This window comes from Coregonus lavaretus, assembly GCF_964263955.1.
Source record: "Coregonus lavaretus genome assembly, chromosome: 4".
Lineage (NCBI taxonomy): Eukaryota > Metazoa > Chordata > Actinopteri > Salmoniformes > Salmonidae > Coregonus > Coregonus lavaretus.
The window spans coordinates 39,196,766-39,219,909 of NC_139991.1; the positions used below are offsets into that span (position 1 = coordinate 39,196,766).

General features: G+C 43.4%; 1 protein-coding gene across 1 annotated transcript in view; it reads left to right on the forward strand.

Annotated features, from left to right (window-relative positions):
- LOC311127282 (cytoskeleton-associated protein 5-like) overlaps positions 1 to 23,144 on the forward strand; it is a 94,880-nt gene that overhangs the window by 36,167 nt on the left and 35,569 nt on the right. The window contains exons 15-30 of the mRNA XM_084159089.1: positions 991 to 1,083; positions 1,387 to 1,572; positions 1,920 to 2,014; positions 2,124 to 2,181; positions 2,460 to 2,585; positions 2,916 to 3,058; positions 5,331 to 5,505; positions 7,481 to 7,594; positions 7,692 to 7,820; positions 8,058 to 8,252; positions 10,198 to 10,330; positions 10,695 to 10,783; positions 11,800 to 11,919; positions 13,626 to 13,775; positions 17,047 to 17,250; positions 17,791 to 17,926. Of these exons, the coding sequence (XP_084015215.1) occupies positions 991 to 1,083; positions 1,387 to 1,572; positions 1,920 to 2,014; positions 2,124 to 2,181; positions 2,460 to 2,585; positions 2,916 to 3,058; positions 5,331 to 5,505; positions 7,481 to 7,594; positions 7,692 to 7,820; positions 8,058 to 8,252; positions 10,198 to 10,330; positions 10,695 to 10,783; positions 11,800 to 11,919; positions 13,626 to 13,775; positions 17,047 to 17,250; positions 17,791 to 17,926 (2,146 nt within the window). The remainder of the gene's footprint in view (positions 1 to 990; positions 1,084 to 1,386; positions 1,573 to 1,919; positions 2,015 to 2,123; positions 2,182 to 2,459; positions 2,586 to 2,915; positions 3,059 to 5,330; positions 5,506 to 7,480; positions 7,595 to 7,691; positions 7,821 to 8,057; positions 8,253 to 10,197; positions 10,331 to 10,694; positions 10,784 to 11,799; positions 11,920 to 13,625; positions 13,776 to 17,046; positions 17,251 to 17,790; positions 17,927 to 23,144) is intronic.

The window sequence follows — 23,144 nt, forward strand, 5'->3', positions numbered from 1 at the left end:
TATTTTCTGGAATTTTCCAAGCTGTTTAAAGGCACAGTCAATTTATTGTATGTAAACTTCTGACCCACTGGAATTGTGATACAGTGAATTATAAGTGAAATAATCTGTCTGTAAACAATTGTTGGAAAAAGTACTTGTGTCATGCACAAAGTAGATGTCCTAACCAACTTGCCAAAACTATAGTTTGTTACCAAGAAATTTGTGGAGTGGTTGAAAAACGAGTTTTAATGACTCCAACCTAAGTGTATGTAAACTTCCGACTTCAACTGTATCTACCCCCTCTTAGACTTGCTTTAAATGAGAATGACAGATCTATAACTCACATTTCTATATGAATTTGGTCAGGTCGCCGAAATAGTGACACATTGCAGCTTAAAAATCTTTATAATAAATAAGGTGACCCCCGAAAGCCAGATAGAGATGTGTAAATTTGGCCTTATATTACTGTTGCATAGGCTATGCTGCAGCAAATGTAGGCCTACCTATCACAGATTGTTTTTGCCATGATGCATTGTGAACTGTGCTCCCTATGGAGATGCTCTGTCTGTCCCCTCCCTGATTAATCATGCAAATAGCAGAGAGAAGGCTGTAGAGAAGCCAGCACAACATTTTAAGTACCATTTCACGTCATGATGTTCATAGAAATAATTTACTGGATCTCAAATATATTTATCCTGGGAAATGGTAGTGGGTTTGGGCGGGAAATCTCAGTAACCCGGTTCCTGCTATTCAACCCTAATTGGATCCCATTTTTACTATCTTTGCAATGACTCTGGATCGAACTCCCAACCTTCTAATCTCAGGGTGGACACTCTACCCACAAGGCCACTGAGTTGTTACAAGAACAGCCCTTAGCCGTGGTGTACAGTATATTGGCCATATACCACACCCTTAATGCTTAATTGAGACACACACCAGGCGTTACACATTCAAAGTCATCCTGTATGAGTACATGATGCTAACCCATCTGTTCTAACCTCTCGCCTCCAGGTTGCGGAGCAAATGGACATCAGTGAGATGCCCTGTCAGGCTCTGGTCCGCCTGCTGGCCAAGAAACCTGGCTGGAAGGAGACCAACTTCCAGGTACCTAACATACCTACCACATTCAACTGGGGGTTGTCCAGAGAGAGTAGATTTCTGCCTAAATGTTTTGGGTCTCTATAATAGTTGATGGTGCCTCTTGCCAATGAAAGATGCTATTTAATGGTCTAGTGATAAGACCAACTGCAGGCGAGCAAAACAAACTATTTTATAATAGAGTCACAATATCAACTGTGTCCAAACATGTCAACAGGATGATTTCACCTGCATACTGTATTTAAAATTAGTTGGTTGAAGTGTGCTTAAACAGCCTACAAAATGTTCAGTGTTGTGACATGCCTCCAGGTGATGCAGCTAAAGCTCCAGGTGGTGGCAGTGGTGGCCCAGAGGGGCAGGTTCTCTAAGACGTCTGCCTCTGTGGTGCTGGATGCCCTGGTGGAGAAAGTGGGAGATGTCAAGTGTGGAGGGAAGGCCAAGGACGCCCTGACGGCCATAGGAGAGGCCTGCTCTTTGTCCTGGATTGCTGAACAGGTAACAGACTGGATACACTGAACATGGCCAGGGTCATGTTCATTAGGGAACACAACAGAAAACAGTTTGCAACTGTAAAGGAAAATTAATGTATTGTACAAGTCCAGGTCTGTGAGTGCCAAGTAGTTGAACTGGAACCCATGGCTTGCTTCAAAATGTGCTTTTGTTTTGGTCAGTTATTACTTAAAGAAAAGAGGGAAGGATGCGTGTGAACATTCCTTGGATATCACATACTGGTGCAGTTTGTCGATTGTTTTTGTTTTTTTCTCACTGAGATTACCTGACACCATTGATTTACTTTGTGAACCAAACTGCAGACAATCCACTAACCGCTCTGACCACTACAGGTTGTGTCATTGGCCTTTGCCCAGAAGAACCCGAAAAACCAAGCTGAGACACTGAATTGGCTGGCCAATGCCATGAAGGAATTTGGCTTCACAGGGTAAGTTATCATCACAGGTCAGGTCTTATATTCCATTGGAGTGTTGTCAGCGCTTTCTTGTCTCAATAATTGGTATTGAATCAATCAAGCATGTCCTCTCCTTTTCCAGAATCAATGTGAAAGCTTTTATCAAACACATCAAGACTGCTTTGGGTGCCTCCAATCCTGTGAGTGTTACTGCTGCTCGAGCTAATATCTATTTGTTGAGTGTCTGGCTTTATTTGTCTGCTGCTATTTGGAATTTGTCAGTCAGCTTGTATGCATTATGGTTAAAAACATTTGTACTTTGCTATGTTTCCTTAGATTGACATTTCTGGGTCTTCATTCCTTGCTCTTATAGAGCTCTGTGGTAGATGGATTGGTTGACAATTTGACTGGTGTAGTTATTTAAATAACGGTGAAGAAACTAATGAGTCTCTGCCTTTTTAACGTGTGTTTCTACCAGGCTATACGAACAGCAGCCATCTCTCTGCTGGGGATGATGTACCTGTACATGGGCGCCTCACTGCGTATGTTCTTTGAGGACGAGAAGGCTGCGCTGCTCGCTCAAATCGACGCAGAGTTTGAGAAGGTAGGATTTTAGTTGACACATCTTCATACATCTCTCTCAAGCTTACTTGATACTTGGAGTACCTAGTATGTTGATGTATCTATCCTTAAATGTAGCTTCTAAATAATGTGCCTTTCGATCAAATACTTTTCTTATTGTGAAGTAAGTAACCTATTGTGAAATAATTGGATTATAGCATCTTAAATGCCTATAAATGAATTTCACATTAAATATTATCAGTTTAAGAATGCCTACTTGTTTTGTTTTTTTTCTTTGACATTGTTGCCAGGCGTAACTTTGTTTCCATATTGGCTCTGTGATTGACTCCATCTTGGTTCTGCTGTGTCACAGATGCAGGGCCAGACTCCCCCTTCCCCCACTAGAGGGTCCACCAAAAGGACAGGGGGGCAGGAGGAGGGAGAAGAGGCCAAGGAACAGGAGGAAGAGGGGGGTGCCGGTGACATCATGGACTTCCTGCCTCGCACTGATATCAGGTTAGCACATACAGTACCAGTCAAAAGTTTGGACACACCTACTCATTCCATGGTTTTTCTTTATTTTTACTATTTTCTACATTGTAGAATAATAGTGAAGACATCAAAACTATGAAATAACACATGGAATCATGTAGTAACCAAAAAGGTGTTAAACAAATCAAAATATATTTTAGATTCTTCAAAGTAGCCACCCTTTGCCTTGATGACAGCTTTGCACACTCTTGGCATTCTCTCAACCAGCTTCACCTGGAATGCTTTTCCAACAGTCTTGAAGGAGTTCCCACATATGCTGAGCACTTGTTGGCTGCTTTTCCTTCACTCTAACTCGTCCCAAACCATCTCAATTGGGTTGAGGTCGGGTGATTGTGGAGGCCAGGTCATCTGATGAAGCACTCCATCACTTTCCCTCCTTGGTCAAATAGCCCTTACACAGCCTGGAGGTGTGTTGGGTCATTGTCCTGTTGAAAAACAAATGATCGTTCCACTAAGCGCGAACCAGATGGGATGGCGTATCGCTGCAGAATGCTGTGGTAGACATGCTGGTTAATTGTGCCTTGAATTCTAAATAAATCACAGACAGTGTCACCAGCAAAGCACCATCACACCACCTCCTCCATGCTTCACAGTGGGAACCACACATGCGGAGATCATCCTTTCACCTACTCTGCATCTCACAATGACACGGCGGTTGGAACCAAAAATCTCACATTTGGCTCATCAGACCAAAGGACAGATTTCCACCGGTCTAATGTCCAATGCGTGTGTTTCTTGGCCCAAGCAAGTCTCTTCTTCTTATTGGTGTCCTTCAGTAGTGGTTTCTTTGCAGCAATTTGACCATGAAGGTCTGATTCACGCAGTCTCCTCTGAACAGTTGATGTGTCTGTTACTTGAACTCTGAAGCATTTATTTTGGCTGCAATTTCTGAGGCTGGTAACGCTAATGAACTTATCCTCTGCAGCAGAGGAAACTCTGGGTCTTCTTTTCCTGTGGTGGTCCTCATGAGAGCCAGTTTCAGATTGACTGACCATGTTGTAAAGTAATGCTGGACTGTTGTTCTTTTTGCTTATTTGATCTGTTCTTGCCCCCCCCCCCCCCCCCACCTTGTCACAACACAACTGATTGGCTCAAATGCATTAAGAAGGAAATAAATTCCACAAATTGAAATGCATTCCAGGTGACTACCTCATGAAGCTGGTTGAGAGAATGCCAAGAATGTGCAAACTGTCATCAAGGCAAAGGGTGGATACTTTGAAGAATCTCACATAAAATCTATTTTGTTTTGTTTAACTTTTTTTTTTTGGTTACTACATGATTCCATATGTGTTATTTCATAGTTTTGATGTCTTCACTATTAATCTACAGTGTAGAAAATTTTAAAAATAAAGAAAAACTCTGGAATGAGTAGGTATATTCAAACTTTTGACTGGTACTGTAGATGTACTAGAGCTGTACTTCCAACCCTCTCCTCTGGGACCACCAGACCTTTCACCTTTTTGAGTAAGCGCTTAACTGGCCCTTCTGATTCAATTAGTCAAGGGGTTGATGATGAGTTGGTTATTTGAATCGGCTGTGTAGTGCTAGGGCAACAATACTAAACATGCACCAGGGGGGGCCCCAGGACCGAGTTTGGCAAAACCGTGTACTAGAGCAGTACTTCCCAACCCTCTCCTCAGGGGCCACCAGACGTTTCACCTTTCACATTTTTGTTGCTGCCTTAAATTGGCAGACCGGATTATATTAGTCAAGGGGTTGATGATTAGTAGACCAATTGAATCAGGTGTGCCAGTTTAAGGCTGCAACAAAAATGTGAAACATCTGGGGGTTCCTGATGAGAGTGTTGGTAAACACTGTACTAAAGAGCTTATCTCAAGCTTTGCAATGGCTGCTTCTGTGAGTGCATGGGCAGCACAATTGAGAGCTATCTCCCTTTATCCCAAACCTCACGTGTACCCTTTAACTCTATGGGTTAGCATCACACTGGACGCCCCCATCTAAAATTAGGTGGTGCACCTGAGTTTTTTTCTGTTAAGCAAACATAAAAATAGAAAACTTCCCGGGTAGAATGATACCAAGACTGTCAGCGGTATTATCCTTCAGGCAGCCATTGTTCTGAGGTTAAAGTAATGTACTGGCATTTGTACTGTATTGCTTTCACAAATCCGATCTGGTCAGATCAGTGCTTAGATGAGAACTGAAAGAACTGGATGCATTTCATCATGGTCTAAGAAATGGCTCTTCTAACACCTCAGTTTTCTCTCTTTCGCTGTAGTGATAAGATCACAGAGGACATGGTGTCGAAGGTGGGCGATAAGAACTGGAAGATCCGTAAGGAGGGTTTGAATGAGGTGGCTGCAGTGCTCTCCGAGGCCAAGTTCATCAAGCCCAGTGTGGGAGACCTGCCCATCACACTGAAGGGACGCCTTAGCGACTCCAACAAGATCCTGGTGAGTGTTACATCCTGAGTGTGTTTCTCTAAATGTGAGTGAATGTTTAGGTGGGTTTACATTTCAGAGATGCGGGACGACTACCGTACCGTCGCTTAGGCCTATATGTGGATTATTAATCGCACCGGTATAAATTGCATGTCAGACATGTGTACAACATTTTTAATAAAATAGTACTGTCGGAGCTGGGACTGTCATTTCCACGTCTCCCGAATTGACACAGGAACAGTGATTTTTTTTCCCAGTGCTTTGTCATTACTGCCTTGATGTGATCATCATGTGACCAGTTAAGTGATTCTACATACAGTCATGGCCAAAATTGTTGGCACCCCTGAAATTTTTCCAGAAAATGAAGTATTTCTCACAGAAAAGTATTGAAATTACACATGTTTTGCTATGCACATGTTTATTTCCTTTGTGTGTATTGGAATAACACAAAAAAAAACAGGAAAAAAGCAAATTTGACATAATTTCACACAAAACTAAAAAAATGGGCCGGACAAAGTTATTGGCACCCTTTCAAAATTGTGGATAAATAAGTTTGTTCCAAGCATGTGATGCTCCTTTAAACTCACCTGGGGCAAGTAACAGGTGTGGGCAATCTAAAAATCACACCTGAAAGCAGATAAAAAGGAGAGAAGTTGACTCAGTCTTTGCATTGTGTTTCTGTGTGTGCCACACTAAGCATGGAGAACAGAAAGAGGAAAAGAGAACTGTCTGAGGACTTGAGAACCAAAATTGTGGAAAAATATCAACAATCTCAAGGTTACAAGTCCATCTCCAGAGATCTAGATGTTCCTTTGTCCACAGTGCGCAACATGATCAAGAAGTTTGCAACCCATGGCACTGTAGCTAATCTCCCTGGACGTGGACGGAAGAGAAAAATTGATGAAAGGTTGCAACGCAGGATAGTCCGGATGGTGGATAAGCAGCCCCAAACAAGTTCCAAAGAAATTCAAGCTGTCCTGCAGGCTCAGGGTGCATCAGTGTCAGCGCGAACTATACGTCGAAATTTGAATGAAATGAAACGCTATGGCAGGAGACCCAGGAGGACCCCACTGCTGACACAGAGACATAAAAAAGCAAGACTACAGTTTGCCAAAATGTACATGAGTAAGCCAAATTCCTTCTGGGAGAACGTCTTATGGACAGATGAGACCAAGATAGAGCTTTTTGGTAAAGCACATCGTTCTACTGTTTACCGAAAATGTAATGAAGCCTTCAAAGAAAAGAACACAGTACCTACAGTCAAATATGGTGGAGGTTCAAAGATGTTTTGGGGTTGTTTTGCTGCCTCTGGCACTGGGTGCCTTGACTGTGTGCAAGGCATCATGAAATCTGAGGATTACCAAAGGATTTTGGGTCGCAATGTAGGGCCCAGTGTCAGAAAGCTGGGTTTGCGTCCGAGATCATGGGTCTTCCAGCAGGACAATGACCCCAAACATACTTCAAAAAGCACCCAGAAATGGATGGCAACAAAGCGCTGGAGAGTTCTGAAGTGGCCAGCAATGAGTCCAGATCTTAATCCCATTGAACACCTGTGGAGAGATCTTAAAATTGCTGTTGGGAAAAGGCACCCATCCAATATGAGAGACCTGGAGCAGTTTGCAAAAGAAGAGTGGTCCAAAATTCCGGGTGAGAGGTGTAAGAAGCTTATTGATGGTTATAGGAAGCGACTGATTTCAGTTATTTTTTCCAAAGGGTGTGCAACTAAATATTAAGTTAAGGGTGCCAATCATTTTGTCCGGCCCATTTTTTGAGTTTTGTGTGAAATTATGTCAAATTTGCTTTTTTCCTGTTTTTTTTGTGTTATTCCAATACACACAAAGGAAATAAACATGTGCATAGCAAAACATGTGTAATTTCAATACTTTTCTGTGAGAAATACTTCATTTTCTGGAAAAATTTCAGGGGTGCCAACAATTTTGGCCATGACTGTATATGTGATCACCTCGTATGTGTCTCTCTGTTTCAGGTCCAGCAGACCCTGTCGATCATGCAGCAGATGGCCACTGCCATGGGCCCGTCCCTCAAACAGCATGTCAAGACCCTGGGCATACCAGTCATCACTGTGCTGGGGGATATTAAGGTACACACACGTCACAAACACCCCTTCTCTCTATCACAGACTGAAATGCGCACAAACGTATGGTCAAACCCACACACTTCTCACTGTCTTTCCCCAGAACACCGTGCGTGCTGCAGCCATGGCCACCCTGAACTCCTGGGTGGAGCAGACTGGTATGAAGGAGTGGCTGGAGGGAGAAGAGCTGTCTGAAGAGCTAAAGAGGGAGAACCCTTTCCTCAGACAGGAGGTGTGTGTGGGGAGGGGGGTTGTTATGGATAGGGTTTGTGATTAGACTTAGATACACATTATCAGGATATCAATATAACTGTTACATTTGTGGCCCTGTATTTCTTATTTGCTGCAGGTCATCTCAAAGGGAATGGTCAGAGGCGCCCTCTAAAATAGTCTGTTATAAAAATTGGCCAAACTCTAATTTTATGGCTTTGGTGACACCTGGTTCAATCTCCCGCTCGTCCCTCCCTAGGTGCTTGGCTGGCTGGCAGTGCATCTGCCCACCATGCGCTCAGTGCCCTCCGACCTCATGCTGTGTGTACCCCCCCTGTTCGGCTGCCTGGAGGACCGCAACGTTGACGTAAGGAAGCGAGCCCAGGATGCCCTGCCTGTCTTCATGATGCACCTGGGCTTCGACAAGATGAACAAGGCCACAGGCAAACTGAAGGTAGGGGACTAAGGAGAGCTACTGTGCATACCTTGTTTTTAATCTACTGTGCATTTTCCTGGCATGGTTTAGGTCCACTCAACCCCTTAGAGGGCAAGGTAAACGCCAATAAATACACAGCTATTGTGAGTGATCATCTTCAACCTATGGTGAATCATTTCCTGTGCTGATGGGAGTGGTCTCTTCCAGGATGAAAATGCCCCCATCCACAGGGCACGAGTGCTCACTGAATGGTTTGATGAGCATGAAAATGATGTAAACCATATGCCATGGCAGTCTGTCACCAGATCTCAACCCAATTGAACACTTATGGGAGATTCTGGAGTGGCACCTGAAACGGCATAGGGCTGGGAGATATTTTGAATTGTTTTTACGAGATATTCCAAATGCCTGTATTGCAAGAATCAAGGTTTTGTTATTTTTTGTTTTTATGAGCGTTTGTCCGCTTGTTCTAGTTGTATTTTTGGTCTCGTCTCCTTCACTTCTCTGTGCTGTGTGTACCTTCCCCATTTACACCAGAGATCTGTATATAATGACGAGATGTACGTCTCCGCCCTAACAATGGGAATTGTTGTCCCAAAAACGGAAAGGCAGGCGACAAGCTTAGGTCCAAAATAAGCCCATAGAAACGCATTGGCCTTATTTTGGACATATGCCTCTTCCTCTATGGTTTACACACACACCCCAAGCCCCTCCCCTTGTCTCTCACGCCAACAAAGTTCCTCTCTGGCAAGTGGTTTCAACTCGCAATTTGCATTTGAGGTTTGGTCCAACAGAATCGGCAATATGGACACAAACACATTGAGACATTATTTTACTGTAATAGAGAAGTTAACTTTTCAGACGATACCCTTTTTATGTCTCAACTTCTCAAATTGCGCGCAGAGCAGACACTACTAAAAAGATAGTATCAATTAACATTGATTCCTGAAAATGAATGCTCAGTTTGTCGCGTGCTGCATTGTGGTACCAGGTACCGCTAGCAGCATTTTAGCGAAAGACTGTTATACTAGCTGTCTAGTCAGTTTTTATAAATGTGCAATAAGCATAAAACACAATTATATAAGGAATTGTCATCTCGTTCTCATTCTGAGAAATAAGGTAGGCCACTTGATTTCAACATCTGAACAAGTGGAAAGGCTAATATGCTTTCAAACAGTTGGAGACAGAAGGTTGTGTTCATAACAATTCAACTGTTCAACCTTGTTGGCTAGCAAATAGATCCAAGTTGGCTAAACTTTAAATATAAAGATTAGCTGGCTAATCACTAGCACGTGTGCTTGAGAGGTTGTTTAGATCTGTGTTAATTTCTATAGCCTAATGCCTGCAATAAGAAGTTAGTCATTATTAGTGAATGTGCATTATGCATGGTTCTAGTTACATTTTTAACAAAGAAATTGCATTTGTATAGACTGACTTGAAAGCCAGATCAGTGATTTTATTGCAACAACAAAAAAAGCAAAGTAAACTATTTTGATAAAATAATTAAATGATTAGGGGGTCTTATGGTTGTAGAAGGCTTATATTTAACCTAGGTATAACTTCACAAGCCATGAATGCATTAGATTATTGCTGTCTGTTTGAAATGCAGTGTATTTGACCTTTAATTGTACAACGCTTATTTAGGAAACATTTTTACAAAATCGAGATGTATATATTGTTTTTTTATTAAGATTTTTAGGCTATATCGCCCAGCCCTAAAACAGTGTTTTCCATCAACAAAACACCAAATTATGGAATTTCTCATCGAGAATGACACTTGTAGAATCTATGCCAAGGCACATTGAAGCTGTTCTGGTGGTTCATGGTGGCACAACACCCTTTCAAGACACTTTATGTTGGTGTTTCCTTTATTTTGGCCATTACCTGTATCTTTTAATCCACTCCCAATATGCTTGCAATAAATACTGTCTTGAAGTTAATTGATAATATAATTCTTGTCTAGCCTGCCTCTAAGGACCAGGTGGTTGCCATGCTGGACAAGGCCAGGGCTGTGATGCCTGCTAAATCAGCTGGTCCTGCTAAAGCTGCCCCCACCAAGCCTGTTGCCAGCGTCCCCCCAGCCAAAGCCCTTGCAGGTGGGTTCACATACAGCACTACTAAAGGCATTATATAGTCCAGGGAGGGCCAACAGGTGGACGAAATGCGGCCGCGGTGGATTATGTGATTGTTAATTTTTTTAATGCTGCCGTACAGTTGAATTACTAAGTCCTGATGTGTCCCTCGAGCATTGATGTTGGCCATCCCTGAGCAATAAGTAGAAATTGATTAGCTTTCATTTCTTCAATCCTGACCTCAAATATAGCTAGCATCGCTAACACTAAAAGCAAACCAACTCAACTTGTCTCCTGACCCATAGGCATCTCTAACAAACATGCCATATTTTTGTACGAAAAGCCTGTGTTCTTAAAATCCATGTTTCTCTCCGTCGATTCCCTTCAGCTCTGAGCAAAACCAAGGCTCCCATTGAAGACTCTGCAGTCGCCGACCCAAAGAAAGCCAAACCAGGGGCACTACCGGCCAAAGGAAAGGTGAGTGAGTCAAAGCTGTTCTCGTGTTTTCCTGCATCTCAATAGGAGCTTCACCATTTTAAGAGCTTCACCAATATCCATATTTGTGTTACATGTACTGTACCGCATGGCTCAGATAGTTGGATCATGGTGCTAGAACATGCCAAAGTTTCACTTTAATTCTCCCTTTGATGACGGCCACCTAGGCAGTGTGCTCGTTTTATATTGATCACAGATACAATTATTAATCGTCTACAGGTGAATTCAGAACAATGTAACTTTTCTTTGATGAATCAGTCACTTAAGACTGTGGTCATCCAGAATGGAGGGAGTTTCTTTACAATCCGTGTGATTCAAATGGACTGTTTATTAGGGCATGCTGTAGCAAAACCAACTGAAAGCAAGCGTTTGTTGAACTACAAGTACAGGTGCTCCCTCCGTCTATCAGTTTTGTTCCGTTTCATGCCAAATGAACACGACCCTGGTGTTTTGTGTGGCTAGTGGAGGTCTCAGGAGCTGACTCCAGCCTAAGCAGCAGGAGCTCCAACGGGGGCATTAACACCAGTCTGGACAAGGAGCCTAGTGCCAGTCAAGCCAAAGGCTCAGCCAGGGGAAAGAACCGTAAACAGCAGGTGGCTCTGCCTGAAAGGGAATGCACTTGGAAGGGGACTCGGACTATCTGCTACTGTGGATGACATGCACGTTTCTTTTCCAGTTGATGACACGCACAGTGTTTTCTTTTAACGGAATTGCACACAAATTGAGGTGTAAAAATTGGGCTTAGCTGTGTTTCTTCTCTAGGAACTACCTATGGTCCAAGTCTACACCACTCTCACCCATCTCTTTTTCCAGGCACACGGCGTTAGAGGTGACTCACAACGGTGCTTATCTGGTGCATTCTTGCCTAATTGGTCACTGTTCTCATCTACCCCCCCCCCCCCCCCCATTCCCTCATTCATTTGATAAGGGTCAATTTCCATTCCTCCATCGCTCTGCTTTGATGCTCCTTTGAACCTATATCCCCCACCTCTCTCCAGGCTGTTGCTGGGAAGAAGCCCTTGGGTAAGGGCAAAGAAGAGGAGGACAAGTCTGGTCCCATCTTCACCCTGGTGCCCAATGGCAAGGATCTACGTGTCAAAGACGAGAAGAGCTTGAAGGTGTGTGTGTGTGCAATAGGGCTAGTCCTCAACCAATCGATTGGTGGAATTTTTTTTACATATTTGTCCATAGACACACCCTATGTGTTTTTTTTATAATAAACTATATGTACTGAGCTTGTCTGATGCTGTTTGATGAAATAATTAAGGCCCACAAATAACTCGGGAGCCAAAGATTAAGATAACCAGAAGAATAACAAAGTAGGCAAACTTACTGTTCAAGTGGTTTGTCATATTCGTTATCGAACTATTGTATGCAAACCGCTGTTTGCATTCCATTTTATTTGACGTAATCCTTTACAACAATGAAATGCTGCTGTACTGCAGACTTTTATACATTTTGTCTTAAGTAGGCCTAATAAGTAGCTACCGTATGTACCGATAGGTATGTCTTAGGCTACAATTAGGCTTGTGTGTGTGTGTGTGCCGTCTGCAAACAAAAAATTCAGCGACTCAGCGAAAGGACGTTGCCACGAGCAGCGCCACAGATATTGAGATGAGCGAGATGCATGACTCTCACACAGTCACTCACAGTATCACGCTGTTACAGCTTGGTTAGCCAGGGCACCAAAACAGCAGAGAAGTTGAGCATCGTGCCCACTATGCCGTTTGCTTTCTGCATCTACATCATATCGCTGAGAGCTTATTTCTCAATTTTTTTTAACAAATTTGTTTACATCCCTGTTATTGAGCATTCCTCCTTTGCCAAGATAATCCATCCACCTGACAGGTGTGGCATATCAAGAAGCTGATTAAACAGCATGATCATTACACAGGTGCACCTTGTGCTGGGGACAATAAAAGGCTGCAGTTTGGTCACAACACAATGCCACAGATGTCTCAAGTTTTGATGGAGAATGCAGTTGGCATGCTGACTGCAGGAATGTCCACCAGAGCTGTTGCCAGTGGATTTAATGTTAATTTAAGCCACTTCCAACGTCGTTTTAGAGAATTTAGTAGTGCGTCCAACCGGCCTCACAAACGCAGGCCACGTGTATGGCGTCGTGTGGGCGAGCGGTTTTCTGATGTCACCGTTGTGAACAGAGTGCCCCATGGTGGCGGTGGGGTTATGTTATAGGCAGGCATAAGCTACTGTCAGCTAACACAATTGCAATTTGAATGCAGAGATATTGTGACGAGATCCTGAGGTCCATTGTGAGGCCCGTTGTTTGTGACCAACAGATGCATATCTGTATTCCCAGTCGTGAAATCCATAGATTAGAGCCTAATGAATTTATTTAAATTGACTGATTTCCTTATATGAACTGTAACTCCGTAAAATCTTAATTGTTGTTTTATTTTTGTTCAGTATAGTAAACATACAATTCTGAAAACACAATTTATAAAATAATATACCTTTTATTAGTTTTGCACCACTGTTCTTACATAATATAACCATATACAATTTCAATAGCACATATGTCTTAGTGATGGACTGTGCCATCCCTTCGTCCTCTGCAATGGATTAGTCAGTCCGCTAATAAGGCGTAACTCAGATGGGTGTCTCGTGTGCAAAACCCTCCCCAAAAATAATATATTTGCGACGCTCCCCCAAAATAAATCTGGGTACCAACTAAATGGGGTCAGCCCTAGTGTGTGCACATCTATGGGCAAAAGTGCTTGGTGGTGCAGATTCGGAAGTGTAGTTCACTTTTGCTTGTTGAGTAAACACTGTTTGAGTTAAATGTATCCCCTGTGTGTTGTAGGTGCTAAAGTGGAACTTTGGGTCTCCTCGCGATGAGTATGTGGAGCAGCTTAAAGTTCAGATGGCTCCCTGTGTGGCCAAGTGGCTTCAGGAGGAACTCTTCTCCCACGACTTTCAGCACCACATCAAAGCCATCAACTCCATGATAGAGGTGAGATCCTACGCATACATAGACTTCCAGCACTAACTCGGAGCTTTCACCGCCATAACAGGTAAGCTACATACTGACCCAGATGTAGTGAATTGGTGAGGGATGAGTTGCACCCTCAGTCAGCGGGCTGGTTGCAGTGGCACATGTGTCCCGTACCTCTCTGGGGACACACCAATGTGCACATGGGCCATCTGACTCACCCCCCCCACACACACCACCACCAAAACACAGACTTACTCCAGCATCACGATAAATCAATCAATGAGTACAATTACATGCACAGTAGGCTTGGGCGATATACCGTATACCGGGGTACACTATATATACAAAAGTATATGGACACCCCTTCAAATTAGTGGATTTGGCTATTTCAGTCACACTCGTTGCTGACAGGTATATAAAATCGAGCACACAGCCATGCAATCTCCATAGACAAACATTGGCAGTAGAATGGCCAATACTGAAGAGCTCAGTGAATATCAACGTGGCACCGTCATAGTATGCCACCTTTCCAACAAGTCAGTTCGTCAAATTTCTTCCGCGAAGTGGTAGGCCACACAAGCTCAAAGAACGGGACCGCCGAGTGCTGAAGCGCGTAAAATCGTCTGTCCTCGGTTGTAACACTTAATACCGAGTTCCAAACTGCCTCTGGAAGCAACGTCAGCACAAGAACTGTTCGTCAGGAGCTTCATGAAATGGGTTTCCAATGCCAAGCAGCTGCACACAAGCCTAAGATAACCATGTGCAATCCCAAGTGTTGGCTGGAGTGGTGTAAAGTTCGCCGCCATTGGACTCTGGAGCAGTGGAAATGCGTTTTCTGGAGTGAGGAATCACGCTAAACCATCTGGCTGTCCAACGGACAAATCTGGGTTTGGCGGATGTCAGGAGAACGCTACCTGCCTGAATGCATAGTGCCAACTGTAAAGTTTGGTGGAGGAGGAATAATGGTCTGGGGCTGTTTTACATGGTTTGGGCTAGGCCCCTTAGTTCCAGTGAAGGTAAATCTTAACGCTACAGCATACATTGACATTCTAGACGATTCTGTACTTCCATCTTTGTGGCAACAGTTTGGGTAAGGCCCTTTCCTGTTTCTGCTTGACAATGCCCCTGTGCACAAAGCGAGGTCCATACTGAAATGTTGTTTTCGAGATCGGTGTGGAAGAACTTGACTCTCCTGCACCGAGCCGTGACGTCAACCCTATCGAACACCTTTGGGATGAATTGGAACGCCGACTGCGAAACAGGCCTAATCGCCCAACATCATTGCCCGACCTCACTAATTCCCTTGTGGCTGAATGGAAGCAAGTCCCCACAGCAATGTCCCAACATCTAGTGGAAGACCTTCCCAGAAGAGTGGAGGCTGTTATAGCAGCAAAGGGAGGACCAACTCCATATTAATGCCTATGATTTTGGAATGAGATGTTCGACCAGCAGGTGTCCACATACTTTTGGTGATGTAGTGTATTTCGAAATGCCAACGGTATAATTTTCAATATAACATTTAAAAACGTAGTGCACCGCCACTGCTAATAACTATGAAGTAAGTATAACTGTAAGACCGCAAGTGTGTCAAATTGCATCCAGCTCAGGGCTCCAGCTTTGCATTTGGTTTGCTAACTTGCTAGCTAAGTGGCTAGATGTCAAGATCAAGCTTCTTGGTTACAGCAGAGACATTCTAGCCTGAGCACCAGTCTCTTTAGCTAACTTTCTACTCCTTCTCATTGTCAAAGAGACTGGCCTTTCTGCCATCTTCAAATATGAACATTCTATCATTAATGAGCTCGGAGTTGATCCTGATTCGATAATCCTCACCGCTATCCTCCAATCACAACGATTATCAAAATATTGGAACGCTCACTTTTTCTCTCTCCATAGAACATGTTGATATCCGGTTGCTATGCAAGTTTTTTGTTTGTTTGTCCAGTCTGTCAAAAATAGCTGGCTCGTGTAAATTCCCAAACTAAATACATACTGCAAATCCAGCCACAAAAACTCTTTGCTTTGATTTTAAGCCTCAAAATACGACTTGCCTAGCTAAATGTTTATTTTTGACTTTGTTATAATTGGAATTCTATTTTCGTGGCTCCACATGTCATGGATATGGATAATGTTGTTCTTTCCAATATTAATGTTATTACCAACAAGCAACTCCGCAGTAAATCCAGCTGCATATTGAACGTTGAGATTGCTGAAAGGCCAGTCTCTTTGGCAATGACATGGAGTGGAATGTTAGCTAAAAAGACTGGTACCCAGACTAGACATCGAATCCCTTCCAGGATCAAGATCCCTTTGCCTAAATTGTTTGTGCGTTTTCTAAAATTATTTTTTTGAAATGGCACCCCTTGTGCGCACTTCCGATAATACTGTATACCCCGGTATGGTACAGAAACGGTATGAAAATCTGGATACATCCCAGCCCTAATGCACAGTAATAATTTGATATAAAATTTATGGCAGTAGGTAGATTATGCAATAGTCACGTAAACACATTACTCTGCTTATCTTAATCAGCGTAAGGTCAGAATCAAAGTAAGCATACGCCGATTAAAAACCTTGTTTTCTGAGCAATCGTTAAAATTATTAGGACATGTAAACACCTTAAACGGCGTTCCAGCTGTGTATTTGATCTGCACGTATGCTAGCACCAGCCGAGCGAGCCTCCCTCTTTAGCACGAGTGAAGTGAGTTCAGAAAACTGAATGTATACGTTTTAGAAGTAGTTTTCACATAAACTTTATGTCCAAACTCAGAATCAGACATGGGGTAGAACGTTTATTTTGATTGGCTAGGTAGCCTGATTTCAGATGTGTCCATGTAAGAAGGAATATTAGGGAAATCTTTATTTTTGCAAAGCATGTAAACGTTTTAATCTGACTATCCACAATTGCATTATTGTGTGCATGTAACCGTACTCGATGATGTGTACGAGGTGAGACGGACTTCTCTTGCAATAAAAGCAAAATCCCATAGCTAGCCCTTTTAATACTAAAATATGCCATTTAGCAGGAACTTTTATCCAAAGCGACTTACAGTAGTGAGAGCGTACCTTTTCATACTGGTCCCCTGTGGGAATCGAACCCACCACCCTGGTGCAAGTGCCATGCTCTACCAACTGAGCCACACATGATTTCCATAGTACTTGATGAATAGTAGGAAATAACCAGTATAAACATCATGGTGACCCTACCTTTAATTCGGTAGCAATCCTACATGTATGAATGAATAAAGTTCACCCTCTCCCCTTCTCTCTCCTCCCATCATCCCTTGGCTAGTGTCTGGAGGAGGAACACGAGGCAACGGTGGCCTGCCTGGACCTGGTCCTGAAGTGGTACACGTTGCGCTTCTTCGACACAAACACCAGCGTGCTGATGAAGGCCCTGGAGTATCTGAAGCTCCTTTTCCTCAGCCTCAGCAAGCACAACTACCACCTGAGTGAACAGGAGGCCACCTCTTTCATCCCCTACCTCGTCCTCAAGGTCTGTCACTGGGGGATCAAGGCTACGTCCCAAATGACATCCAATACCTATATAGTGCACCACTTTCACCAGAGCACTATGGGCCCTGGTCAAAAGTAGTGCACCACATGGGGAATAGGGTGGCGTTTGAGACTCGACCTGTGTTTCACTGATACCTTTTTCACTCCGAGCTGAGCTCTACTATGCTGGCCTGGGTATAGATTTGTTATATACGATAATAAGGAGTTGTTTATTCGCTAGCAACATGTAATTAGCTGTGGTGGGGTGTGAGAGTGATGAGTTGCACTCTGTCGGGGCGCTGGTTGCAGTGGCACGAGCGTCTCGTCCCGCACTTCTCTGGGGACACACCATGTGCACAGGGGCCATCTGATTCACCCCCACCAAATTTTTTTTCAAGTTAATCAACTCTAATCTGACAAGTATTACCTACAGTAGGAGGGATGGAAACAGTCCCAGATTGCAGTTGAACTGCCCTGACTGGTCTATAACTCTAGCCCTCCTGAGGGTTTACTTATTTGTTTGCTCTGTGTCCCCCCTCAGGTGGGTGAGTCTAAGGACGTGGTTAGGAAGGACGTGCGTGCTATCATGGGCATGCTGTGTAAGGTCTACCCTGCCAGCAGGATCTTCCCTTTTCTCATGGAGGGAACCAAATCCAAGAATTCCAAACAGAGAGCCGGTGAGATGACACAATACTCTGGGCATGGGATGAGAGCATCACCCCTTGTATTAGAATGTTTCTATCGCTTTATCTGTATTTTGGTCTTGTATTTTGGTCTTTTTCTAAAATATATTAAGACACACTGGGTCTATACTTACAACATCTGGCTTAAACCACCGGGTTAAACCTTATGGAACGTCTTTGGGCATGCACAGTTTTATTTTTGGTAACAGGATGTGATCGAATATCTTCAATGCCTTGCTCATCATTCCATGCACATACAGTGGGGAGAACAAGTATTTGATACACTGCCGATTTTGCAGGTTTTCCTACTTACAAAGCATGTAGAGGTCTGTAATTTGTATCATACAGTGAGGGGAAAAAAGTATTCCTATTGTAGGTAATACTTGTTGTTATTCTGTCTCTCACTTTTCAAATAAACCTACCATTAAAATTATAGACTGATCATTTCTTTGTCAGTGGGCAAACGTACAAAATCAGCAGGGGATCAAATACTTTTTTCCCTCACTGTAGGTACACTTCAACTGTGAGAGACGGAATCTAAAACAAAAATCCAGAAAATCACATTGTATGATTTTTAAGTAATTAATTTGCATTTTATTGCATGACATAACTATTTGATACATCAGAAAAGCACAACTTAATATTTGGTACAGAAACCTTTGTTTGCAATTACAGAGATCATACGTTTCCTGTAGGTCTTGACCAGGTTTGCACACACTGCAGCAGGGATTTTGGCCCACACCTCCATACAGACCTTCTCCAGATCCTTCAGGTTTCGGGGCTGTTGCTGGGCAATACAGACTTTCAGCTCCCTCCAAGTCATTTTGTTCACCCAACCTAGAATACCTCACAATCATATGCCGACCATATTACCTCCGAAGAGAATTGTATATTCCCCCTCAAGCCGATACCACGACGGCCCTCAAGGAACTACACTAGCATTTGTGAAAACTGGAAACCACTTATCCTGAGGCCTCATTGTAGCTGGGGATTTTAACAGAGCAAATTTGAGGAAAACGATACCGTCGTTCTATCAACACTGTAATACTTGCGCTGGAAAAACGCTCAACCACTGCTGCTCCCACTTCCGGGGAGGCCTGCAAGGCCCTCCCACACTCCCTTCGGCAAATCAGATCACGACTCCCATTTTGCTCCTCCCTTCCTATATGCAGAAACTCAAACAGGTCTGGGAGCCCCCCGTGTAGCTCAGTTGGTAGAGCATGGCGCTTGTAACGCCAGGGGTTGTGGGTTCGATTCCCACGTGGGGCCAGTATGAAAATGTATGCACTCACTAACTGTAAGTCGCTCTGGATAAGAGCATCTGCTAAATGACTAAAAATGTAATGCTAATGTCTATTCAACGCTGGTCTGACCAATCGGAATCCATGCTTCAAGATTGCTTTGATCATGCGGACTTGGATATGTTCCGGGTAGCGTCTGCTATTAACATTGACGTATACACGGACACAGTGACTGAGTTCATCAGGAAGTGTATAGGGGATGTTGTTCCAACTGTGACTATTAAAACCTAACCAAACCAGAAAGTGTGGATAGATGGCAGCATTCGCACAAAACTGAAAGCGCGAACCACCGCATTTAACCATGGCAAGGTGACTGTGGTCAAATACAAACAGTGCAGTTATTCCCTCCGTAAGGCAATCAAACAGGCAAAACGTCAGTACAGAGACAGTGGCGTTGCAATTCAACGACTCAGACATGACGTATGTGGCAGGGTATACAGACAATCACAGATTACAAAGGGAAAACCATCCACGTCGCAGACACCGACAGCTTGCTCCCGGACAAGTTAAACATCTTCGCCCGCTTTGATGATAACACAGTGCCACCGGCACGGCCCGCTCCCAAGAACTGTGGGCTCTCGTTCTCCGTGGCTGACGTGAGTAAGATATTAAAGCGTGTTAACCCTCGCAAGGCTGCGACGGCATCCCTAGCCGCGTCCTCAGAGCATGCTGGAGTGTTTACAGACATATTAAATCTCTCTCTATACCAGTCTGCTGTCCCCACTTGCTTCAAGATGTCAATAATTGTTCATGTACCCAGGAAAGCAAAGGTATCTGAACTAAATGACTATCGCCCCGTAGCACTCACTTTTCTCATCATTAAGTGCTTTGAGAGGATAGTTAAGGATCATATCATCTCTATCTTACCTGACACCCTAGACCCACTTCAATTTGCTTACCGCCCCAATAGATCCACAGACGATGCAATCGCCATCACACTGCACACTGCCCTATCCCATCTGAACAAGAAGAATACCTACATCAGAATGCTGTCCCTTGACTATAGCTCAGCCTTCAACACCATAGTACCCTCCAAGCTCATCATTAAGCTCAGGGCCCTGGGTCCTGGACTTCCTGACGGACCTCCCCCAGGTGGTGAAGGTAGGAAACAGCACCTCCACCTCGCTGATCCTCAACACAGGGGCCCCACAAGGGTGCATGCTCAGCCCCCTCCTGTACTCCCTGTTCACCCATGACTGCGTAGCCACGCACGCCTCCAACTCAATCATCAAGTTTGCAGACGACACAACCGTAGTAGGCTTGATAGCCTACAGGGAGGAGTTTATGGCCCTGGCGGAGTGGTGCAAGGAAAATAACTTCTCCCTCAACGTCAACAAAACGAAGGAGCTGATCGTGGACTTCAGGAAACAGCAGAGGGAGCACGGCTCTATCTATAAGTTAACTGTGCCTTTTAAACAGCTTGAAAAATTCCAGAAAATGATGTCATGGCTTTAGAAGCTTCTGATAGGCTAATTGACATCATTTTAGTCAATTGGAGGTGTACCTGTGGATGTATTTCAAGGCCTACCTTCAAACTCAGTGCCTCTTTGCTTGACATCATGGGAGAATCCAAAGAAATCAGCCAAGACCTCAGAAAAAGAAATTGTAGACCTCCACAAGTCTGGTTCATCCTTTGGAGCAATTTCCAAACGCCTGAAGGTACCACGTTAATCTGTACAAACAATAGTACGCAAGTATAAACACCATGGGACCACGCAGCCGTCATACAGCTCAGGAAGGAGACGCGTTCTGTCTCCTAGAGATGAACGTACTTTGGTGCGAAAAGAACAACAGGAAAGGACCTTGTGAAGATGCTGGAGGAAACATGTACAAAAGTATCTATATCCCCAGTAAAACGAGTCCTATATCGACATAACCTGAAAGGCCGCTCAGCAAGGAAGAAGCCACTGCTCCAAAACCGCCATAAAAAAGCCATACTACGGTTTGCAACTGCACATGGGGAGAAAGATTGTACCTTTTGGAGAAATGTCCTCTGGTCTGATTAAATAAAAATAGAACTGTTTGTCCATAATGACAATCGTTATGTTTGGTGGAAAAGGGTGGATGCTTGCAAGCCAAAGAACACCATCCCAACCTTGAAGCACGGGGGTGGCAGCATCATGCTGTGGGGGTACTTTGCTGCAGGAAGGACTGGTGCACTTCACAAAATAGATGGCATCATGAGGAAGGAAAATTGTGGATATATTGAAGCAACATCTCAAGACATCAGTCAGGAAGTTAAAGCTTGGTCGCAAATGGGTCTTCCAAATGGACAATGACCCAAAGCATACTTCCAAAGTTGTCAAAATGGCTTAAGGACAACATAGTCAAGGTATTGGAATGGCCATCACAAAGCCCTGACCTCAATCCTGTAGAAAATGTGTGGTCAGAACTGAAAAGACGTGTGCGAGCAAGGAGGCCTACAAACCTGACTCAGTTACACCAGCTGTGTCAGGAGGAATGGGCCAAAATTCACTCAACTTATTGTGGGAAGCTTGTGGATGGCTACCCAAAACGTTTGACCCAAGTTAAACAATTTAAAGGCAATGCTACCAATTACTAATTGAGTGTATGTAAACTTCTGACCCACTGGGAATGTGATTTAAAGAAATAAAAGCTGAAATAAATCATTCTCTCTACTATTATTCTGACGTTTCACATTCTTAAAATAAAGTGGTGATCCTAACTGACCTAAAACAGGGAATTTTTACTAGGATTAAATGTCAGTAATTGTGAAAAACTGAGGTTAAATGTATGTGGCTAAGGTTTATGTAAACTTCCAACTTCAACTGTACATAGGCATTTAATCACTGGTCACTTTAATAATGTTTACATAACTGCTTTACTCGTTTCATATGTGTATATACTGTATTCTACTGTATTTTAGTCAATATCACGCTGACATTGCTCGTCCTAATATTTATATATTTCTTAATTCCATACTTTTACTCTTAGATTTGTGTGTATAGTTGTGAATTGTAAGATACTACTGCACTGTTGGAGCTAGGAACATAAGCATTTCGCTAAACCCACAATAACATCTGCTAAATATGTGTATTTGATTTGATGCTTGCCCATACCATAACCCCACCGCCACCATGGGGCACTCTGTTCACAAAGTTGACATCCGCAAACCGCTAGCCCACACAACTCTATACATGTGCTCTGCGGTTGTGAGGCCGGTTGGACAAACTGTCAAATTCTCTAAAATGACATTGTAGGCGGTTCATGATAGAGAAATTAACATTTAAATTATCTGGCAACAGCTCTGGTGGACATTCCAGTCCCTCAAACTTGTGACACAACTGCACATTTTAGTGGCCTGTTGTCCCCTGCACAAAGTGCACCTGTGTAATGATCATGCTCTTTAATCAGCTTCTTGTTATGCCACACCTGTCAGGTGAATGGATTATTTTGGCAAAGAAGAAATGCTCACTAACAGGGATGTAAACGAATGTGTGCACAATTTGAGAAATAACCTATTTGTGCGTATGGAACATTTCTGGGATCTTTTATTTAGGCTCATGTAGCTCAGTTGTAGCTCAGTTGGTAGAGCATGGCGCTTGCAACGCCAGGGTTGTGGGTTCGATTCACACGGGGGGCCAGTATGAGGGGGGGGGGGGAATTTATGCGCTCACCTGTAAGTCGCTCTGGATAAGAGCGTCTGCTAAATGACTAAAATGTAAGAAAGAAATAAATAATGAAACATGGAACCCACACTTTACATTTTGTGTTTATATTTTTGTTCAGAGTAGATAGATATTACGCTTATTGTGGTAGTGTGTAGAGCAGCCAAGAACTTTTAAAATATATTTAAAAAGGAACTGCTTCTTTCTTCAACCTTGTAGACAAACACACTGCTACAAATAATCATATATATATATATATATATATATATATATATATATATA